Below are 14,899 nucleotides of genomic sequence, written 5' to 3' on the forward strand. Positions count from 1 at the left end.
TGGTGCTTTGTACATGATTTGTTCCTGATTTTACAATAAAGAAATTTCGTTGGATTATATTCTCCTGATGTGCGGCTGTCCGGACTTTTTTCTTCCCTCACAACAGGAACTTAAGGGTGTGCTTGTGTCCACCGCCCAAAGGAGAAGGACTCGTACCCTGAGCTCAAGGCTCCTGACAGGGACATAGGTTAACATGGTCTGCCTAGCAAACCACCGTTCTTTTAAGACAGCCGAAGCCATCCTTGAATACTAGGTCAGGAGAGCTCTTCTGAAGAGAGACCCCCCCCCCCCCCCCCCCAGAGGCAGGGAAGGAACCAGAAGGCCACACATCCTCTCCCTAGACGTCAGGGTAAACCCAAGGACTCACACCCTTCATCCAGTGAAGAGAGCAAAAAAAAAAAAAAAAACCCACACAAGAGTGGCAAACGTTGGAGAAAAATTAAATAAAAAAAAAAGTGTCCGTTTGTGTATTGGCCTAGGCCCTGAAAGCCAAAAAAAAAAATGCACCCCCCCCCCCCCCAGATTTTGAAAAAAGGCCAGGCCCTAAAAAGGCGCAGTGCAGATTAAAAGCTTTGGTGACTGCAAGTTCTTTTCGAACCGTGGGATCCCACACCCAAGTGTTACTAAGAGCTCCCCTAGGGCAACCACTCCCAGGGGGCAAAGACACCACAGATCATCTACCTTCCCAGCCCATGGTCAGACAAGGTAGAACGTTCAAATCTGTAGATAAGAGGGGAATTATTCCCGTGTCCCGTCTGGCTGTGGGCACCCCGGTTTCTGTTGCAGCCAATACCAACCTTGGTCAGGTCAGGATAGTAGCACAGCACCTCCACTGGATCACTGATAACAGATACTACACTTGATCTTAGCCAAAAGGCCTATGAGGTGAAAGCCTGCTTTAGGCACCGACTTGGTAAAGGGCTTCTCAGGACATCCTCTGTGGGTTCTAGACCCCACCAGTCATCAGTAGGTACCAGCATTCCCTTCACTGAGAGGTTTCTGCTGAAGAGATGGACAGCAGACCCCCGTACATCCCTCAGCGCTGGTGAGAAGTATATAAAAGGAGGTGCCAGCACCAGGCACTCATATTCCACCAGGGCACTCCGACTTCAGAAGGAAAAGTCAAAAGCTGGCTATTCCTCTTGACCTTGTAATTGGCTGGTTATGATGGAAGCCCTCGCTAACATAGGGAGGGGTTGGGTGTGGCCATTCCCAGCAAGGTCCTACATTTTCAGACTTGGGCTGCTTGGTCATGTGAGGGAAAGGAGACAAACATTCAGCAGTTTCAAGAAGCCGCCATCTGTTATGGGATTCATCATGATGGGTCATACAGACTGCAGATGCATCATTCAGGTGGCATGGAAGTCTCCCAGCATCATGTGACATTTGCTGTCAATGCTGGTCACATGACATATGAAGGGAAAGCAACAGGTGGATCGTGGCCATGAGACAGGTAAATCGTAGTCCTGTAGAGGGGAGGACCCTTTAAAAAAAAAAAAAAAAAAAAAAAAAAAGGGGGGGTGATGCCTCCCCCATATATGCAGAACAGCACAATATATATATACTGGTTTTGCCTCACTAGTCCCCATTGAGCCACCTCTCAACATCCATCCCAGGAGCTTGTGTGTGATGACAGCACTGAGGACGATCGACAGGAACTGCACTTCTATAGGGGACTGGGATGGGATGTGGGCACTTGCTATAATGTGGGAGCAATATAATGGAGTCTCCACCATTGTAACAGGGGACCTTGTTATGGCTTCCCTATTGACCACCATTGTAACAGGGGACCTTATTGGGGCTCCCCAGTAACCACCCCCCGCCCTACTGACAACCAACATGAGAGGACATGTTACTGGGGCTCCCCAGTGACCACCCATGTCAGGAGAGCATTACTTTGTGGGGGGAGAAGAACCAAGAAACCAATGCAAGATTTTATTGCCCAATCATTGACCACACCCACTTTAAACTTATGCCCACCCCCCAGATCTTTAGTTACTTCTGTGTTTTAGTTACCAACCCGCCTCTAGATACAGCCCCACATGTACTAATAGGTCACCACTCTGCAGAATGAAGCCAGACATGACACCCAGCCCCTCCCCCCATCCGATGTGACAACCCCCCCCCCCCCCCAGAGAACACAGCCAGGCACAGTTGGATGAATAAGCAGACAGAAGGCAGAGACCTCTTCAAACCCCAACTTTATTTGTAAAAATGCAGATATATATTTATAATATATTTATAAAACATCTCTCAGACGTCGTGCTCCCTTACAAAAACTAAACCAGAGAAGGCACAATGAGAACTCTGTACGGACGCACACAGACCAAGCTGCGCCCCTCGATGCATGTCTTCCAAAAAACGGGAACAGGCTGAGCCGGACAGGTGCACGCAGGAACGAGTGGGGGTGCAGGCAGACGGAGGGGGGGCGGGGAGGGTCCGGGAGTGAGGATGAGGATGACGTTGTGAAATGATGGGACAAAAAAAACTGTAGGTTTAATAATAAGATTCCTTTTCCACCCAGCCTGCAAGAAGAGGAGAGAGGAGTGAGGTCAGAGGGTGCCGAGCCGGTACACAGGAGGACACACACAGGGGAGACACGGGAGGGCGCACACACACACACACACACACACACACACACATAGGGGAGACACGGGAGGGCGGACACACACACAGGGGAGACACGGGAGGGCGGACACACACACAGGGGAGACACGGGAGGGCGGACACACACACAGGGGAGACACGGGAGGGCGGACACACACACAGGGGAGACACGGGAGGGCGGACACACACACAGGGGAGACACGGGAGGGCGGACACACACACACACACACACACAGAGGGGAGACACGGGAGGGCACACACACACACACACACACACACACACACACACAGGGGAGACACGGGAGGGCACACACACACACACACACACACACACACACACAGGGGAGACACACACACACACACACACAGGGGAGACACGGGAGGGGGCACACACACACACACACACACACACACACACAGGGGAGACACACACACACACAGGGGAGACACGGGAGGGGGCACACACACACACACAGGGGAGACACGGGAGGGCGGACACACACACACACACACACACACACACACACACACAGGGGAGACACGGGAGGGCACACACACACACACACACACACACACACACACACAGGGGACACACACACACACACACACACACACACACACAGGGGAGACACGGGAGGGCACACACAGGGGAGACACCCACGAAAGATACTCACCACCAGGGCTGCGCCTGATTATCAGTTTACGGATTTCATCATATATAAAGATGATCAGGGAGTATGGGAAGGCACAGAACCACCACGTTGGTCTAAAAACAAAAGCAGATGTTTAAATAAATATTCTGCAATATACAAACTTCCGTGGGTGGAAAGGCTACAGATTCTCTCTCCCCCTCAATGAAGGCTACAGCCCCTCTCAGATGACCACCCTCAATTCCCAGGGAAAGCTACAGATCTCAGATATAGCAAAAGAACCCCTCTTCCCCCACAGAAGACTTACTTTAGTGGGTACATACGAAGAGCCACGTCCATACCAGGACAATAGGACAGGAAGGCGGCCAGTGCGGTCTCCTCAAACAGGCCAAAGATCAGGATCTTGTTCCTGTGGAGATCAGAGGAGACGTATTACATTGATCAGTGAACACAGCAATGACTAGGCACAGCCCTCCCCCCCCACCCAATCTCCAGGATTCTTTACTCACTTCATGCCCTGCTGGAAGACAGAGTTCCTTCTGGTCTTACAGATGATCAAATCAGCCCACTGGACAACCACAATACTGACGAAGAACGACGTGTGACAGGTGAACTCCACAATCTTCCTCTGCTCGTAGGTCTGTGGGAAGGAGGAGGAGGAGGACACGGGTAAATCGGACGTTTACAGCACTCATCCCCCAACACACTATACATGCGATTCCGTCTACAGCACCATAACCATCGAAGACTCACCCACTGCTGTCCATAGCTGTCTTCTACATCGTTGATCCAGCGGTCGTCCCAGTTCACACGGATGCCCAGCAGCGTTGAGGGCAGGAAGCCATTCTCCGCCAAGATGACAAAGTATGTGAAGAACCCACCCAGAGCTTGGATCATACCTGAAAAATAGATGTGCAGGTTGGTCAGTGATCTGTACAGAGCAATGACTGGAAAGAAAGGGCACAACGTATGCTGCATCCAGCAGGAACCTCAGCCTAGGAGACTCTACAGGATGTGTTTCCCCCCTCCATGAGCTCCAACCTGGAGGGTCTACAGGTCAGTCCCCCCCATGAACTCCAGCCTGAAGGGTCTACAGGCCAGTACCAATGAGCTCCAGCCTGGAGGGTCTACAGGACAGCCCCCCCTCCCCCCCATGAGCTCCAGCCTGGAGGGTCTACAGGACTGTACCCCCCCCCCCCCCCCATGAACTCCAGCCTGGAGGGTCTACAGGACGTCCCCATGTCCAAATTGAAGGCTTTTCTTTGGATATAGACAGACAATGCTACAGCATACAGAAGTATCACTTATCCACCCTTTCTTTCATCTCTAATGAAATGTCCTACACACCCTCAGCAAAGCCTACTTTATCCATTTGCAAATTCCCCCTACAGGCCTCTATATGGCTCACTTCCCACCTATAATCTTCTAGAAGGTTCTTCCTACAACACCCTCTATCCTCATAAGCTCCCCCCTTAAAGCCCCTCACCCGCTCATATCTCTAGTGTAACCCCCCCCCCCATATACCATACTGACCAGACACTCACCAATCTGTCCATATGCCATACTGATGAGCCGCTCATTCACCAGCTTGTCTGTCTTGGGGTTCCTGGGCTGTCTCTTCATGATGTCACTTTCTGCTTGTTCATAAGCCAGGGAGATAGCTGGGACCTAAGAGAGAAGAAGACCAGTTAGGAGACCATTCGCAGTATCCCAAATCCCCCCCCCCTGGAAGTTAAAGGGTCCCAAGTGAAGAGGACCAGTCAGGAGATTCATGGTGTCTGAGTCGGACTGGCAGGAGGTTGATCTCAAAGAACCTCCACCCCTTCTGTCAATCCTTGTCTAAGACCCCCCCAGTTCTTGGCCCACACAGCACTCACCATGTCTGTACCCAGATCGATACACAGGATGGTGACGGTACCCAGGGGCAGAGGAATGTTGGCGATGATGAAGATAAGGAAGGGTGTGATCTCTGGGATGTTACTGGTCAGGGTGTAGGCAATGGATTTCTTCAGGTTATCAAAGATCAGACGTCCTGAGAGAGGGGAATAAAAGCCACCGTCATGCAAAGTCTGAGCAGATATCGTTCTATGTGGCCGCGCCGCAGAATGGAGACTCACCTTCTTCCACACCGGTCACAATGGAGGCAAAGTTGTCATCCAGCAGAATCATGTCAGCTGCCTGCTTAGAGACATCAGAGCCGGCGATACCCATAGCAATACCAATGTCGGCTTTCTTCAAGGCAGGAGAGTCATTGACACCGTCACCAGTCACAGCCACAATGGCGCCCTGCAAAAAGAGGAGACCACCGGTCAGGAGCTGCCCCATAGAGCCGTATATATTTCATGGCAAGCAAAGGAACACGGGGGTCTCACCTGTCTCTGGCATCCTTCCACGATGATCAGCTTCTGCTGGGGGGAGGTTCTGGCGAAGACGATCTCAGTGTGGTGTCGCAGAATGTCATCAATTTGCTCGGGAGTCATGTCCTTCAGATCGGAGCCGTGGATCACACAAGCCTTGGCATCTCTGGGAGAGGAAAAGAAAAACAATTGAAGAAGTTCAGGAAACCAGAAAGGAGTCCCAACACCCCAATAGTATAGGGTGGGGAGGGGGGGGGGGGGACCAGGGGAACCAAAAAACCTGACAGTTTCTAACCACATCCTGCTCTATCTGGCGCCATAATTTTGGCCAGAGTTGTGTTTTAAAGACAATTTCAGTCCTCTGGTTTGGGGAAGTTGGGGGGTCGTGTGGCCTCACTTCCTCCTCTTCACCCAGATGACCCGTGAGAACATATCTTGTGGGCTTCGCCTACAACTTACCTTGGGTTCACTTGGTTGACTGGAATGTTAAGCCTGGCAGCAATGTCCTCCACGGTCTCGTTACCCTCAGAGATGATCCCCACACCCTTAGCTATGGCCTTTGCTGTGATAGGGTGGTCTCCGGTGACCATGATAACCTGCAGAAAAGAACCGATAACATTTGTGGGATGTTAGCCAAAAGCAGCAATCTTCTGTCCTAGACCTTTCATGAGACTTCTATAGCTGATGGAACCTACACACCTCACTTCTGTATTAAACATTTGTAGTTTACCTCATAATTACAATAAAATTTACAAAAAAAAAAAAAAAAAAAAATTTCACTTCTCAATGACAGGTTAGAAGACTTCAGGGTTTGGCTTCTCACCTTGATGCCAGCACTTCGGCATTTGCCCACAGCGTCGGGCACAGCGGCACGAGGGGGATCAATCATGGAGATCAGACCAACAAAGCACAGGTTCTCCGTGGGGAAGTTCACCTCTTCCGAATCGAACTGGAATCCCTCGGGGAACTGGTCATCAGACAAAGCCAAGTGACAGAAGCCTGCAAAACAGAAAAGATGGACAGTCAGAATGTTGCTCCAGCGTTACACCGCCCCACACGGCATCCCATCCTCTGGACAGCCCCTCACCGAGTACTCTTTCACCCAGGCCGCCCAGCTCCAGGTAAGCGTTTTGGAAGGAGTCTTTCAGTTCCTCATCCAGAGGCTGCTCTTTGCCCTGCAGCAAAATGGTGGTGCATCGGTCCAGGATCCTCTCGGGGGCGCCCTTCATAACCAGCAAGTAACGAGACTCACTAGAATTGGCATTCTTATGTACAGACAGCTAAGGAGAGACAAGAAGGTGGTGTTAGGGAACTTTTCTGAAGGTGCTAGAAGACAGCGAATTTCATCATCTGGAACCGAGGCAGCATTACACAACATCGGCACAATCTATGGATACACCCAGGGCTGCCAGACAGAGGGTAGATAGTACAGGTACTACTCCAATACCGGGTCCCCATTGGGTCATCAGGGGCCACTTGTTGGCATCCCTGTTGCTCTGTCATTTCATGGTACAAGGGGTGCCCACTTTTAAAGCGGTAGTAACCACTTGCTTTTTTTTGCTCTGTTATAAGCTTACCCGTAGGTACATCCACTGTGAAATATTCACAATTTCTGAGGCTAGTGACATCACCAACGCTCCGAATTGAGGGAACATTGAATATGCAGTCAATGCAGTGCACTGTGGAGCGACCATGGCGTCATTGCTGCTCAGCCACTGAAAGGGCCCGAGCCCCTGAACCCAGAAAGAAGACGGGTTAAAATGGAAGCGTGACAGCATGCATTGCAAGGATGGAGGAGCTAGGGCCCGACGCTCACCACCCACTGCAAGGATGGAGGAGCTAGGGCCCGACGCTCACCACCCACTGCAAGGATGGAGGAGCTAGGGCCCGACGCTCACCACCCACTGCAAGGATGGAGGAGCTAGGGCCCGACGCTCACCACCCACTGCAAGGATGGAGGAGCTAGGGCCCGACGCTCACCACCCACTGCAAGGATGGAGGAGCTAGGGCCCGACGCTCACCACCCACTGCAAGGATGGAGAAGCTAGGGCCCGACGCTCACCACCCACTTCAAAGATGGAGGGTCTAGGGCCCGACGCTCACCACCCACTGCAAGGATGGAGAAGCTAGGGCCCGACGCTCACCACCCACTGCAAGGATGGAGAAGCTAGGGCCCGACGCTCACCACCCACTGCAAGGATGGAGAAGCTAGGGCCCGGCGCTCACCACCCACTGCAAGGATGGAGAAGCTAGGGCCCGGCGCTCACCCACTGCAAGGATGGAGGAGCTAGGGCCCGACGCTCACCACCTACTGCAAGGATGGAGGAGCTAGGGTCCGACGCTCACCACCTACTGCAAGGATGGAGGAGCTAGGGGCCCAACGCTCACCACCCACTGCAAGGATGGAGGAGCTAGGGCCCGACGCTCACCACCTACTGCAAGGATGGAGGAGCTAGGGTCCGACGCTCACCCATTGCAAGGATGAAGGATCTATGGCCCGACGCTCACCACCCACTGCAAGGATGGAGGAGCTAGGGCCCGACGCTCACCACCTACTGCAAGGATGGAGGAGCTAGGGTCCGACGCTCACCACCTACTGCAAGGATGGAGGAGCTAGGGTCCGACGCTCACCACCTACTGCAAGGATGGAGGAGCTAGGGTCCGACGCTCACCACCTACTGCAAGGATGGAGGAGCTAGGGCCCGACACTCACCACCCACTGCAAGGATGGAGGAGCTAGGGTCCGACGCTCACCACCTACTGCAAGGATGGAGGAGCTAGGGTCCGACGCTCACCACCTACTGCAAGGATGAAGGATCTAGGGCCTGCCATGGTCAGACTTGACAGCACCACACGGTGTACAGAGTCACAAATCGCTGGCTTTTACTGGACAGGATAAGCCTTGAGGAATGTCTAAGCTCAGAGCACTAAATCCAGAGCAAAGAGCTTAGTGTGGAAAGTGAAGGGGAAAGCTGACTAACGAGATTAGGCCACCCCGCAGAGAAATGTAAAGCTTCACCACACCGCCAGTCCACCTCACCCTGCCAACAGACCAGGGGCCAGACCACCGGGGTCACCCAATTTCATCACATCAAGGAGCAGCGCCATGCGTCACCTAATCCGACAGGCCGGGGAACGGCAACGATTTACCGTTGGCGGCTCATCGCCCCACGCCGGTCCGGGATTAGATGCTGCACCCTCAGCACCAGTACATGAAGAAGTCTGCAATCGGTACTGGCAGAGGAGTCTGCGTGAGGCACTGACACAGATCCAGCTCTCACTTAAGATAACAGGTTTATTTTAAGCCGACTTGACAGACGCAGTCAGACACCTCGTGCCCTTCCCCCCCCCTCCCCGGCAGCACATGGCCGCCTTACAGCAGCTCACAGAGGCCACCCAGCACACCGACATACAAGAGACTCCCTCCGGGGAGAGCCGGGCGGATCAAACTCACCTGGTACTTATTGGTGGAGTTGAAGGGGATTTCGGCCACTTTGGTGTTCTTTTCTCTCATGTCCCTCACGGAGCCGCAGCACAGCTCAATGCACTTCAGCAGGGCCGATTCTGAGGCGTCACCGGCCACGTCTCTCTGCAAGAACAACCGTCATAAGTCAGCTACTGAAAACGTCGCAGTCCGCGCGCCGGCAGGAGGTCAGACAGCGGGCGACATATCGGGTACAAGAAAAAGCGATGGAGGGTAAACATTTATACACAACTTCCCGTCCAGAAACCCGACTTGTCACTACAAAACGTGGTTGCCAGCTATGGCTGCCGCATACAGAAGACCAACCGGCTTTAAAATGCATTCACACGGGACCGTGCCCAAGTTATATTCCACCCCCTCCCCCCACTGGTCTGCATCTACATTGACTATAAAGGAAGTCTTCCCAGGCACATGCATCACCGTGCTCAGATACACTTTTCACTCACTGTACCGGACCACATATGAACCGTGGCTGGAAGCCCCCCCTCCATACCCCCATGGCTGGAAGCCCCCCCTCCAAACCCCCATGGCTGGAAGCCCCCCCTCCAAACCCCCACGCCTGGAAGGCCCCCCCCTCCAAACCCCCACGCCTGGAAGGCCCCCCCCTCCAAACCCCCACACCTGGAAGGCCCCCCCCTCCAAACCCCCACGCCTGGAAGGCCCCCCCCCTCCAAACCCCCACGCCTGGAAGGTCCCCCCCCTCCAAACCCCCACGCCTGGAAGGCCTCCCCTCCAAACCCCCACGCCTGGAAGGCCCCCCCCCCTCCAAACCCCCACGCCTGGAAGGCCCCCCCCCCCTCCAAACCCCCACGCCTGGAAGGCCCCCCCCCCCTCCAAACCCCCACGCCTGGAAGGCCCCCCCCCCTCCAAACCCCCACGCCTGGAAGGCCCCCCCCCCTCCAAACCCCCACGCCTGAAAGGCCCCCCCCCCCCCTCCAAACCCCCACGCCTGGAAGGCCCCCCCCCCCCCCTCCAAACCCCCACGCCTGGAAGGCCCCCCCCCCCCCCTCCAAACCCCCACGCCTGGAAGCTGTTGAATAATGCACTTGCTACAATTGTAGGCCATTTACATACCTCATGAAGCCTGATTGGAATACTCCTAGGACGTTGCTAAGCGAGGCCTAGTCATTACTGCTCACCTCCATCACAGGAGTGGGATTTTTTTTTTTTTCTGATTCAAACACCCCCCCCCCCCCCAACCCCCACATGCGCCGTATCCCCCAATTTAGTTCTGAGCTTGCTCCTGTGATGGGAGGGGGACCTGTATTGACTAGGCCTCTCTTTGTAACATCCTACAGCAACATTCTACCAGTGGGGAGGCAGTGCCCCAAGGGCCAGATAAAGACAAGCAAAGGGCCACATCTGGCCCCTACTGGTCTACAACTATAGCAGGGGCATTCCACTCTAAAATCAGAGCTGTAGTTTTAATCTACAGCCCCTCTATCTGTAAAGGCCGTTTTTTGGTAAAGGTGGACTAACCCTTTTACATTTACTATAGCTTTACTTGGGGTCTTTGTGTCGGAATGTGCCAGTACTGTGTCCCAGCACCTCACAAGTTGCCAAGTCTTCTGAATTATTGGGGAACAGCCCTGGGATTTTGGACCCTGTCCTACAGAACCCAAAGCACTTGGACCTGTAGAACGGCGGCAAAGAGCTCCTGCATAGAGATACTGGTATAGTCCGTGATCTCACCCGACAGTACAACTACAGTCCCAGCCTGAGGCCATGCTGGAGAAAGGCAGGAAGCAATGTACATGTCCCCGCCATTAACACCCCCCCTGGGGGGGTGGGGGTGTTAAACTTCACTGCCATCAACCCACGATGAAAGGGGGTCAAACATAACTGCCAATTACCACCAATGGAGTTATTAAGTAATGCAACTGACCCAATTTGTGGAGTTTTATGGTGGTCCTTGACACCAGCTTTGGGGCTTCTTTAACCACTTATGGACCGTCCGCTGTCGTTATATGTTGGCTGTTTGAAGAGGGATATCGTAATAGCAGCTACCATAACCCCGGCATCTTCAACAGGCGGTCCGCTTTCACGTAAGTGGTCCCTGCGGCAGATTTCTGCAAGATCACTTATCGGCAGCGGGCGGGAGAGGGGTCCCCCCCCAATCAGCAGTGATTGCGTCTTCTCCAGTCTGTGGAATGGAGTGAGGGGGAAGACGACCCCCACCCATCCACCCATACATACCACTGCAGGGCGGAAGCGATGTCAAAACTTCACTTCTGCCCATAAGCTCTTAGAGACATTTTTTTTATTGCATTTTAGTGTAAATATGAGATGTGAGGTCTTTTTGACCCCCCAGATTTCACATTAAAGAGGTCCTGTCATGCTTTTTTTTTTTTTTTATTATATCCCATGTAATAGGAATTAAAGTGGACACAATTTAAAAAAAAGAACAGCGTAAAAAAAAAGGTAAAATAAAAAAAAAAAAAAAAAAAAAAAAAAAAAAACACCCGTCCCGCGGAGCTCGCATGCAGAAGCAAGCACATACGTGAGTAGTGGCCGCTTATGGAAACTGTGTTCAAACCACACATGTGAGGTATCGCCGCGATTGGTAGAGCGAGAGCGATCATTCTAACCCCAGACCTCCTCTAACAAAACTGGTAACCTGTAGAAATTTTTAAACGCCGCCTATGGAGATTTTTCAGGATAAAAGTTTGTCGCGATTCCACGAGCAAGGAGCAAATTTGAAGCGTGACATGTTGGGCATCAATTTACTCGGCATAACATTATCTTTCACAATATAAAATAAATAAATAGTGCTATCCTTACGGTTGTCTTTTTTTTAATTCAAAAAAGTGTGCTTGTAAGACCGCTGCAAATACGGTGTGACAGAAAGTATTTCAGCAACCACCATTTTATTCTCTAGATTGCGAGTAAAATCATATTTTCTAGCAAAAAAAAAATGATTTAAACTTGTAAAAAAGTCTGAAAAACAGACGTGGGCGTAAAGTGGTCAACACCTACGTTGTCTTCATCATCCCCCCCCCCCCCCCAGTCCTGTTTTATCTAAAAGTAAAAACAAAGGGTGGAACACCATTAGCCATTCACCCTGAAGAGACACCCACCAGAGTTCAATGACGGAGGGGTACCAGCACCTATTAAAAAAAAAATAAATAAAAGAGTCCCTACTCTCCTGATCCAAGTTCCTCACCTTCAGAATAGGAGTGTTCTCCTGACCAGCCTGGAACACAGCTCTGTTACACAGCCCAGCGATACGTGCCAGTGCGGTCCAGGTTGGAGAGCTTTTGTCGAAGGAGGCACCTGCAGCAAACAAGGATTTCAGAATGAATGACAAAGACATGATGGTGCTGCCCACCACTAGACTGGTTCTCTTTTACTGTTGTAATGCAATGACCCCCTATAAACTCACCGCTCTGATTCTCTGTGGTGTCGGCCTCGTGGATCTGGTTATCGAACCACATGTGTGCCACGGTCATCCGGTTCTGGGTTAGGGTTCCGGTCTTGTCGGAGCAGATGGTGGAGGTAGATCCCAGAGTTTCCACGGCCTCCAAATTCTTCACCAGGCAGTTTTTGCGGGCCATGCGCTTAGCGGTGAGTGTAAGGCACACCTAGGAGAGAGGGGGGGGGGCAGCAAGAGTTACACCATCGGCCTGGGTTCCAGAAATCAGTCCGGTCACTGCATCCCATCTCTACTTACCGTGACGGTGGCCAGCAGCCCTTCAGGCACGTTGGCTACAATGATACCGATGAGGAAGATGACGGCCTCCAGCCAGCTGTACTGCAGGATGAGCGACAGGATGAAGAAGCTGATGCCCAGGAAGACGGCTACACCGGTGATGATATGGATGAAATGCTCGATTTCAACGGCGATAGGGGTGCGGCCGCCTTCCAGACCGGAGGCGAGAGTGGCGATACGTCCCATGACAGTGCGGTCACCGGTGTTGATAACGATACCACGGGCAGTGCCTGGATAGGGAAGAGGAGAGGTGAGGCAGGGCCAGCAGGACACTCAAACGGTCAAGCCAGGGCTGCCAGCAGCTTCTACTGACCTTCCACACAATTGGTGGAGAAGAAGGCGATGTTACGGGTCTCAAGAGGGTTTTCATTGGTGAAGTCGGCAGATCGGGTCTGGGGTTCGGACTCTCCGGTAAGGGAAGAGTTGTCCACCTATGGTGAAGGGCAGACTGTTGAAGAATCCAGTCATCAAGAGCATGGAGACATCACAAGACTTGACCCTTTTCTACTAACCTTACAACCGTGAGCAGAGATGACCCTGAGATCCGCGGGGATCCGGTCTCCACCTTTCACTTCCACCAGATCTCCCAGGACCACTTCCTCTGCATTAATGCTCAACTTCTCACCGCTTCGGATCACCAAGGCTTGCTGTGATAAAAAGGAAAGCCGGTATGATAATGGCAACCAGTTAAGCCCCCCCCAAAAGACCAAGGCCAACCAACTAGTTAACCCCCCCCCAAAGACCAAGGCCAATGAACCAGTTACCCCCAAATGACCAAGGCCAACCAACTAGTTAACCCCCCCAAAGACCAAGGACAAACCAACCAGTTACCACCCCCAAAGACCAAGGCGAACCAGCCAGTTAGCACAAAATGACCAAGGTCAACCAGTTACCCAAAGAACATGCTCACATACCAGTCTCTACACTATGATAGATCAGTCGTTACCTACCTGGGGCACCATGTTCTTGAAGGACTCCATGATTTTGGAGCTCTTTGCTTCTTGGTAGTAGGAGAAACAGCCAGTGATGATGACGACAGCTGACAAGACAACACCGAGGTAGAGCTGCAGCATAAAGCGACAGAACGTTACTCTTCATGTCGGCTTTTATGAATGCCGCCATGAGGGCCACAGCAATATCAGCACTTACATTATCATTCTGCGGTTCCTCTTCCGTGGCTGCCTGGATACCGTACGCAAGGAAACAGAGGATGGCCCCGATCCACAGCAGCATAGAGAAGCCTCCAAAGAGCTGACGGCAAAACTTCACCCATTCCGGAGTGGTAGGTGGAGGGGTGAGGGCGTTTGGACCATCTCTTGCCAGGATCTCAGCTGCCCGGGCAGTGGTGTGCCCCTAAAAACAATAAAAGACATACGTACATGACAAGCAAACTCAGGGGTGGCGACAGTCTGTGCAATGCTTGGAATGGTGGACATACCCGTGTCAGGTCTGTGCCGTACTTGCGGTGTAATTCCTCCAGGCTCAGCTTGTGGTCTTCCTGTAGGGGGAGGAGTCAGAAAATTCACCATCAGGTACAAAACACAAATCTTATGTCATAAGGAATCGGAAAGGGGTTCCAAAATCCCAATAATAAAAACCAGGGTGCTCACTGCCAAGAAGAGGCCCACATGTTGAGGGAAAGAGAAAGGAGATGCCACTTGGTTTGTTTTGTTCTCACAAGCTCAGCGACACCCATATTTCATAATAGATGGGCATAGGAGCTGCCAGCAAACCCAACTTCCTGTAAATTGTCAAAGCCCCACCCTCCAACCCTCACTCCAATCTGACAGCAACTGACCCCCCACTCCAAGGAGAAGCACTGCATCGTGGGTGCTTGCAGTAGACCATTGGGCAAACCTGATTTTACCCTGGTAAGGGGGGGGGGGGGGGGGGGTGACTCCTCAAGCCTTCAAATGCATTGCTTGCTGTAGGCTTGAGGGGTGGGGGACCCCATGTCTACAGCAATCAATGCACCATGGGAGCCCCCCTCCAAGCCTACAGCAATCAATGCCTCAGGGACCTCCTCCCATTCAAGCCATTGGGGGACCCCTCCAAACAAAAGCAATACCCTGTGGAACCCCTTCAGGCAATG

General features: G+C 52.5%; 1 protein-coding gene across 1 annotated transcript; it reads right to left on the reverse strand.

Moving 5' to 3' along the window:
* Positions 1-2,184: 2,184 nt before the first annotated feature.
* LOC141129519 (sodium/potassium-transporting ATPase subunit alpha-1) lies at positions 2,185-14,305 on the reverse strand (the record flags this gene model as incomplete). The annotated part of the gene is given in 21 exon segments (XM_073617604.1): positions 2,185-2,525; positions 3,282-3,373; positions 3,565-3,666; positions 3,767-3,897; positions 4,011-4,156; positions 4,802-4,925; positions 5,135-5,289; positions 5,375-5,543; positions 5,630-5,780; positions 6,074-6,210; positions 6,438-6,613; positions 6,702-6,894; positions 9,069-9,203; positions 12,262-12,371; positions 12,481-12,679; positions 12,769-13,037; positions 13,121-13,238; positions 13,320-13,454; positions 13,758-13,871; positions 13,957-14,160; positions 14,246-14,305. Coding segments are annotated over 21 exon segments (2,949 nt in total), but the record flags the coding sequence as incomplete, so codon positions are not given.
* Positions 14,306-14,899: the final 594 nt, after the last annotated feature.

The sequence above is a fragment of the Aquarana catesbeiana genome, linkage group LG02, assembly GCF_042186555.1.
Source record: "Aquarana catesbeiana isolate 2022-GZ linkage group LG02, ASM4218655v1, whole genome shotgun sequence".
Taxonomy (NCBI): domain Eukaryota; kingdom Metazoa; phylum Chordata; class Amphibia; order Anura; family Ranidae; genus Aquarana; species Aquarana catesbeiana.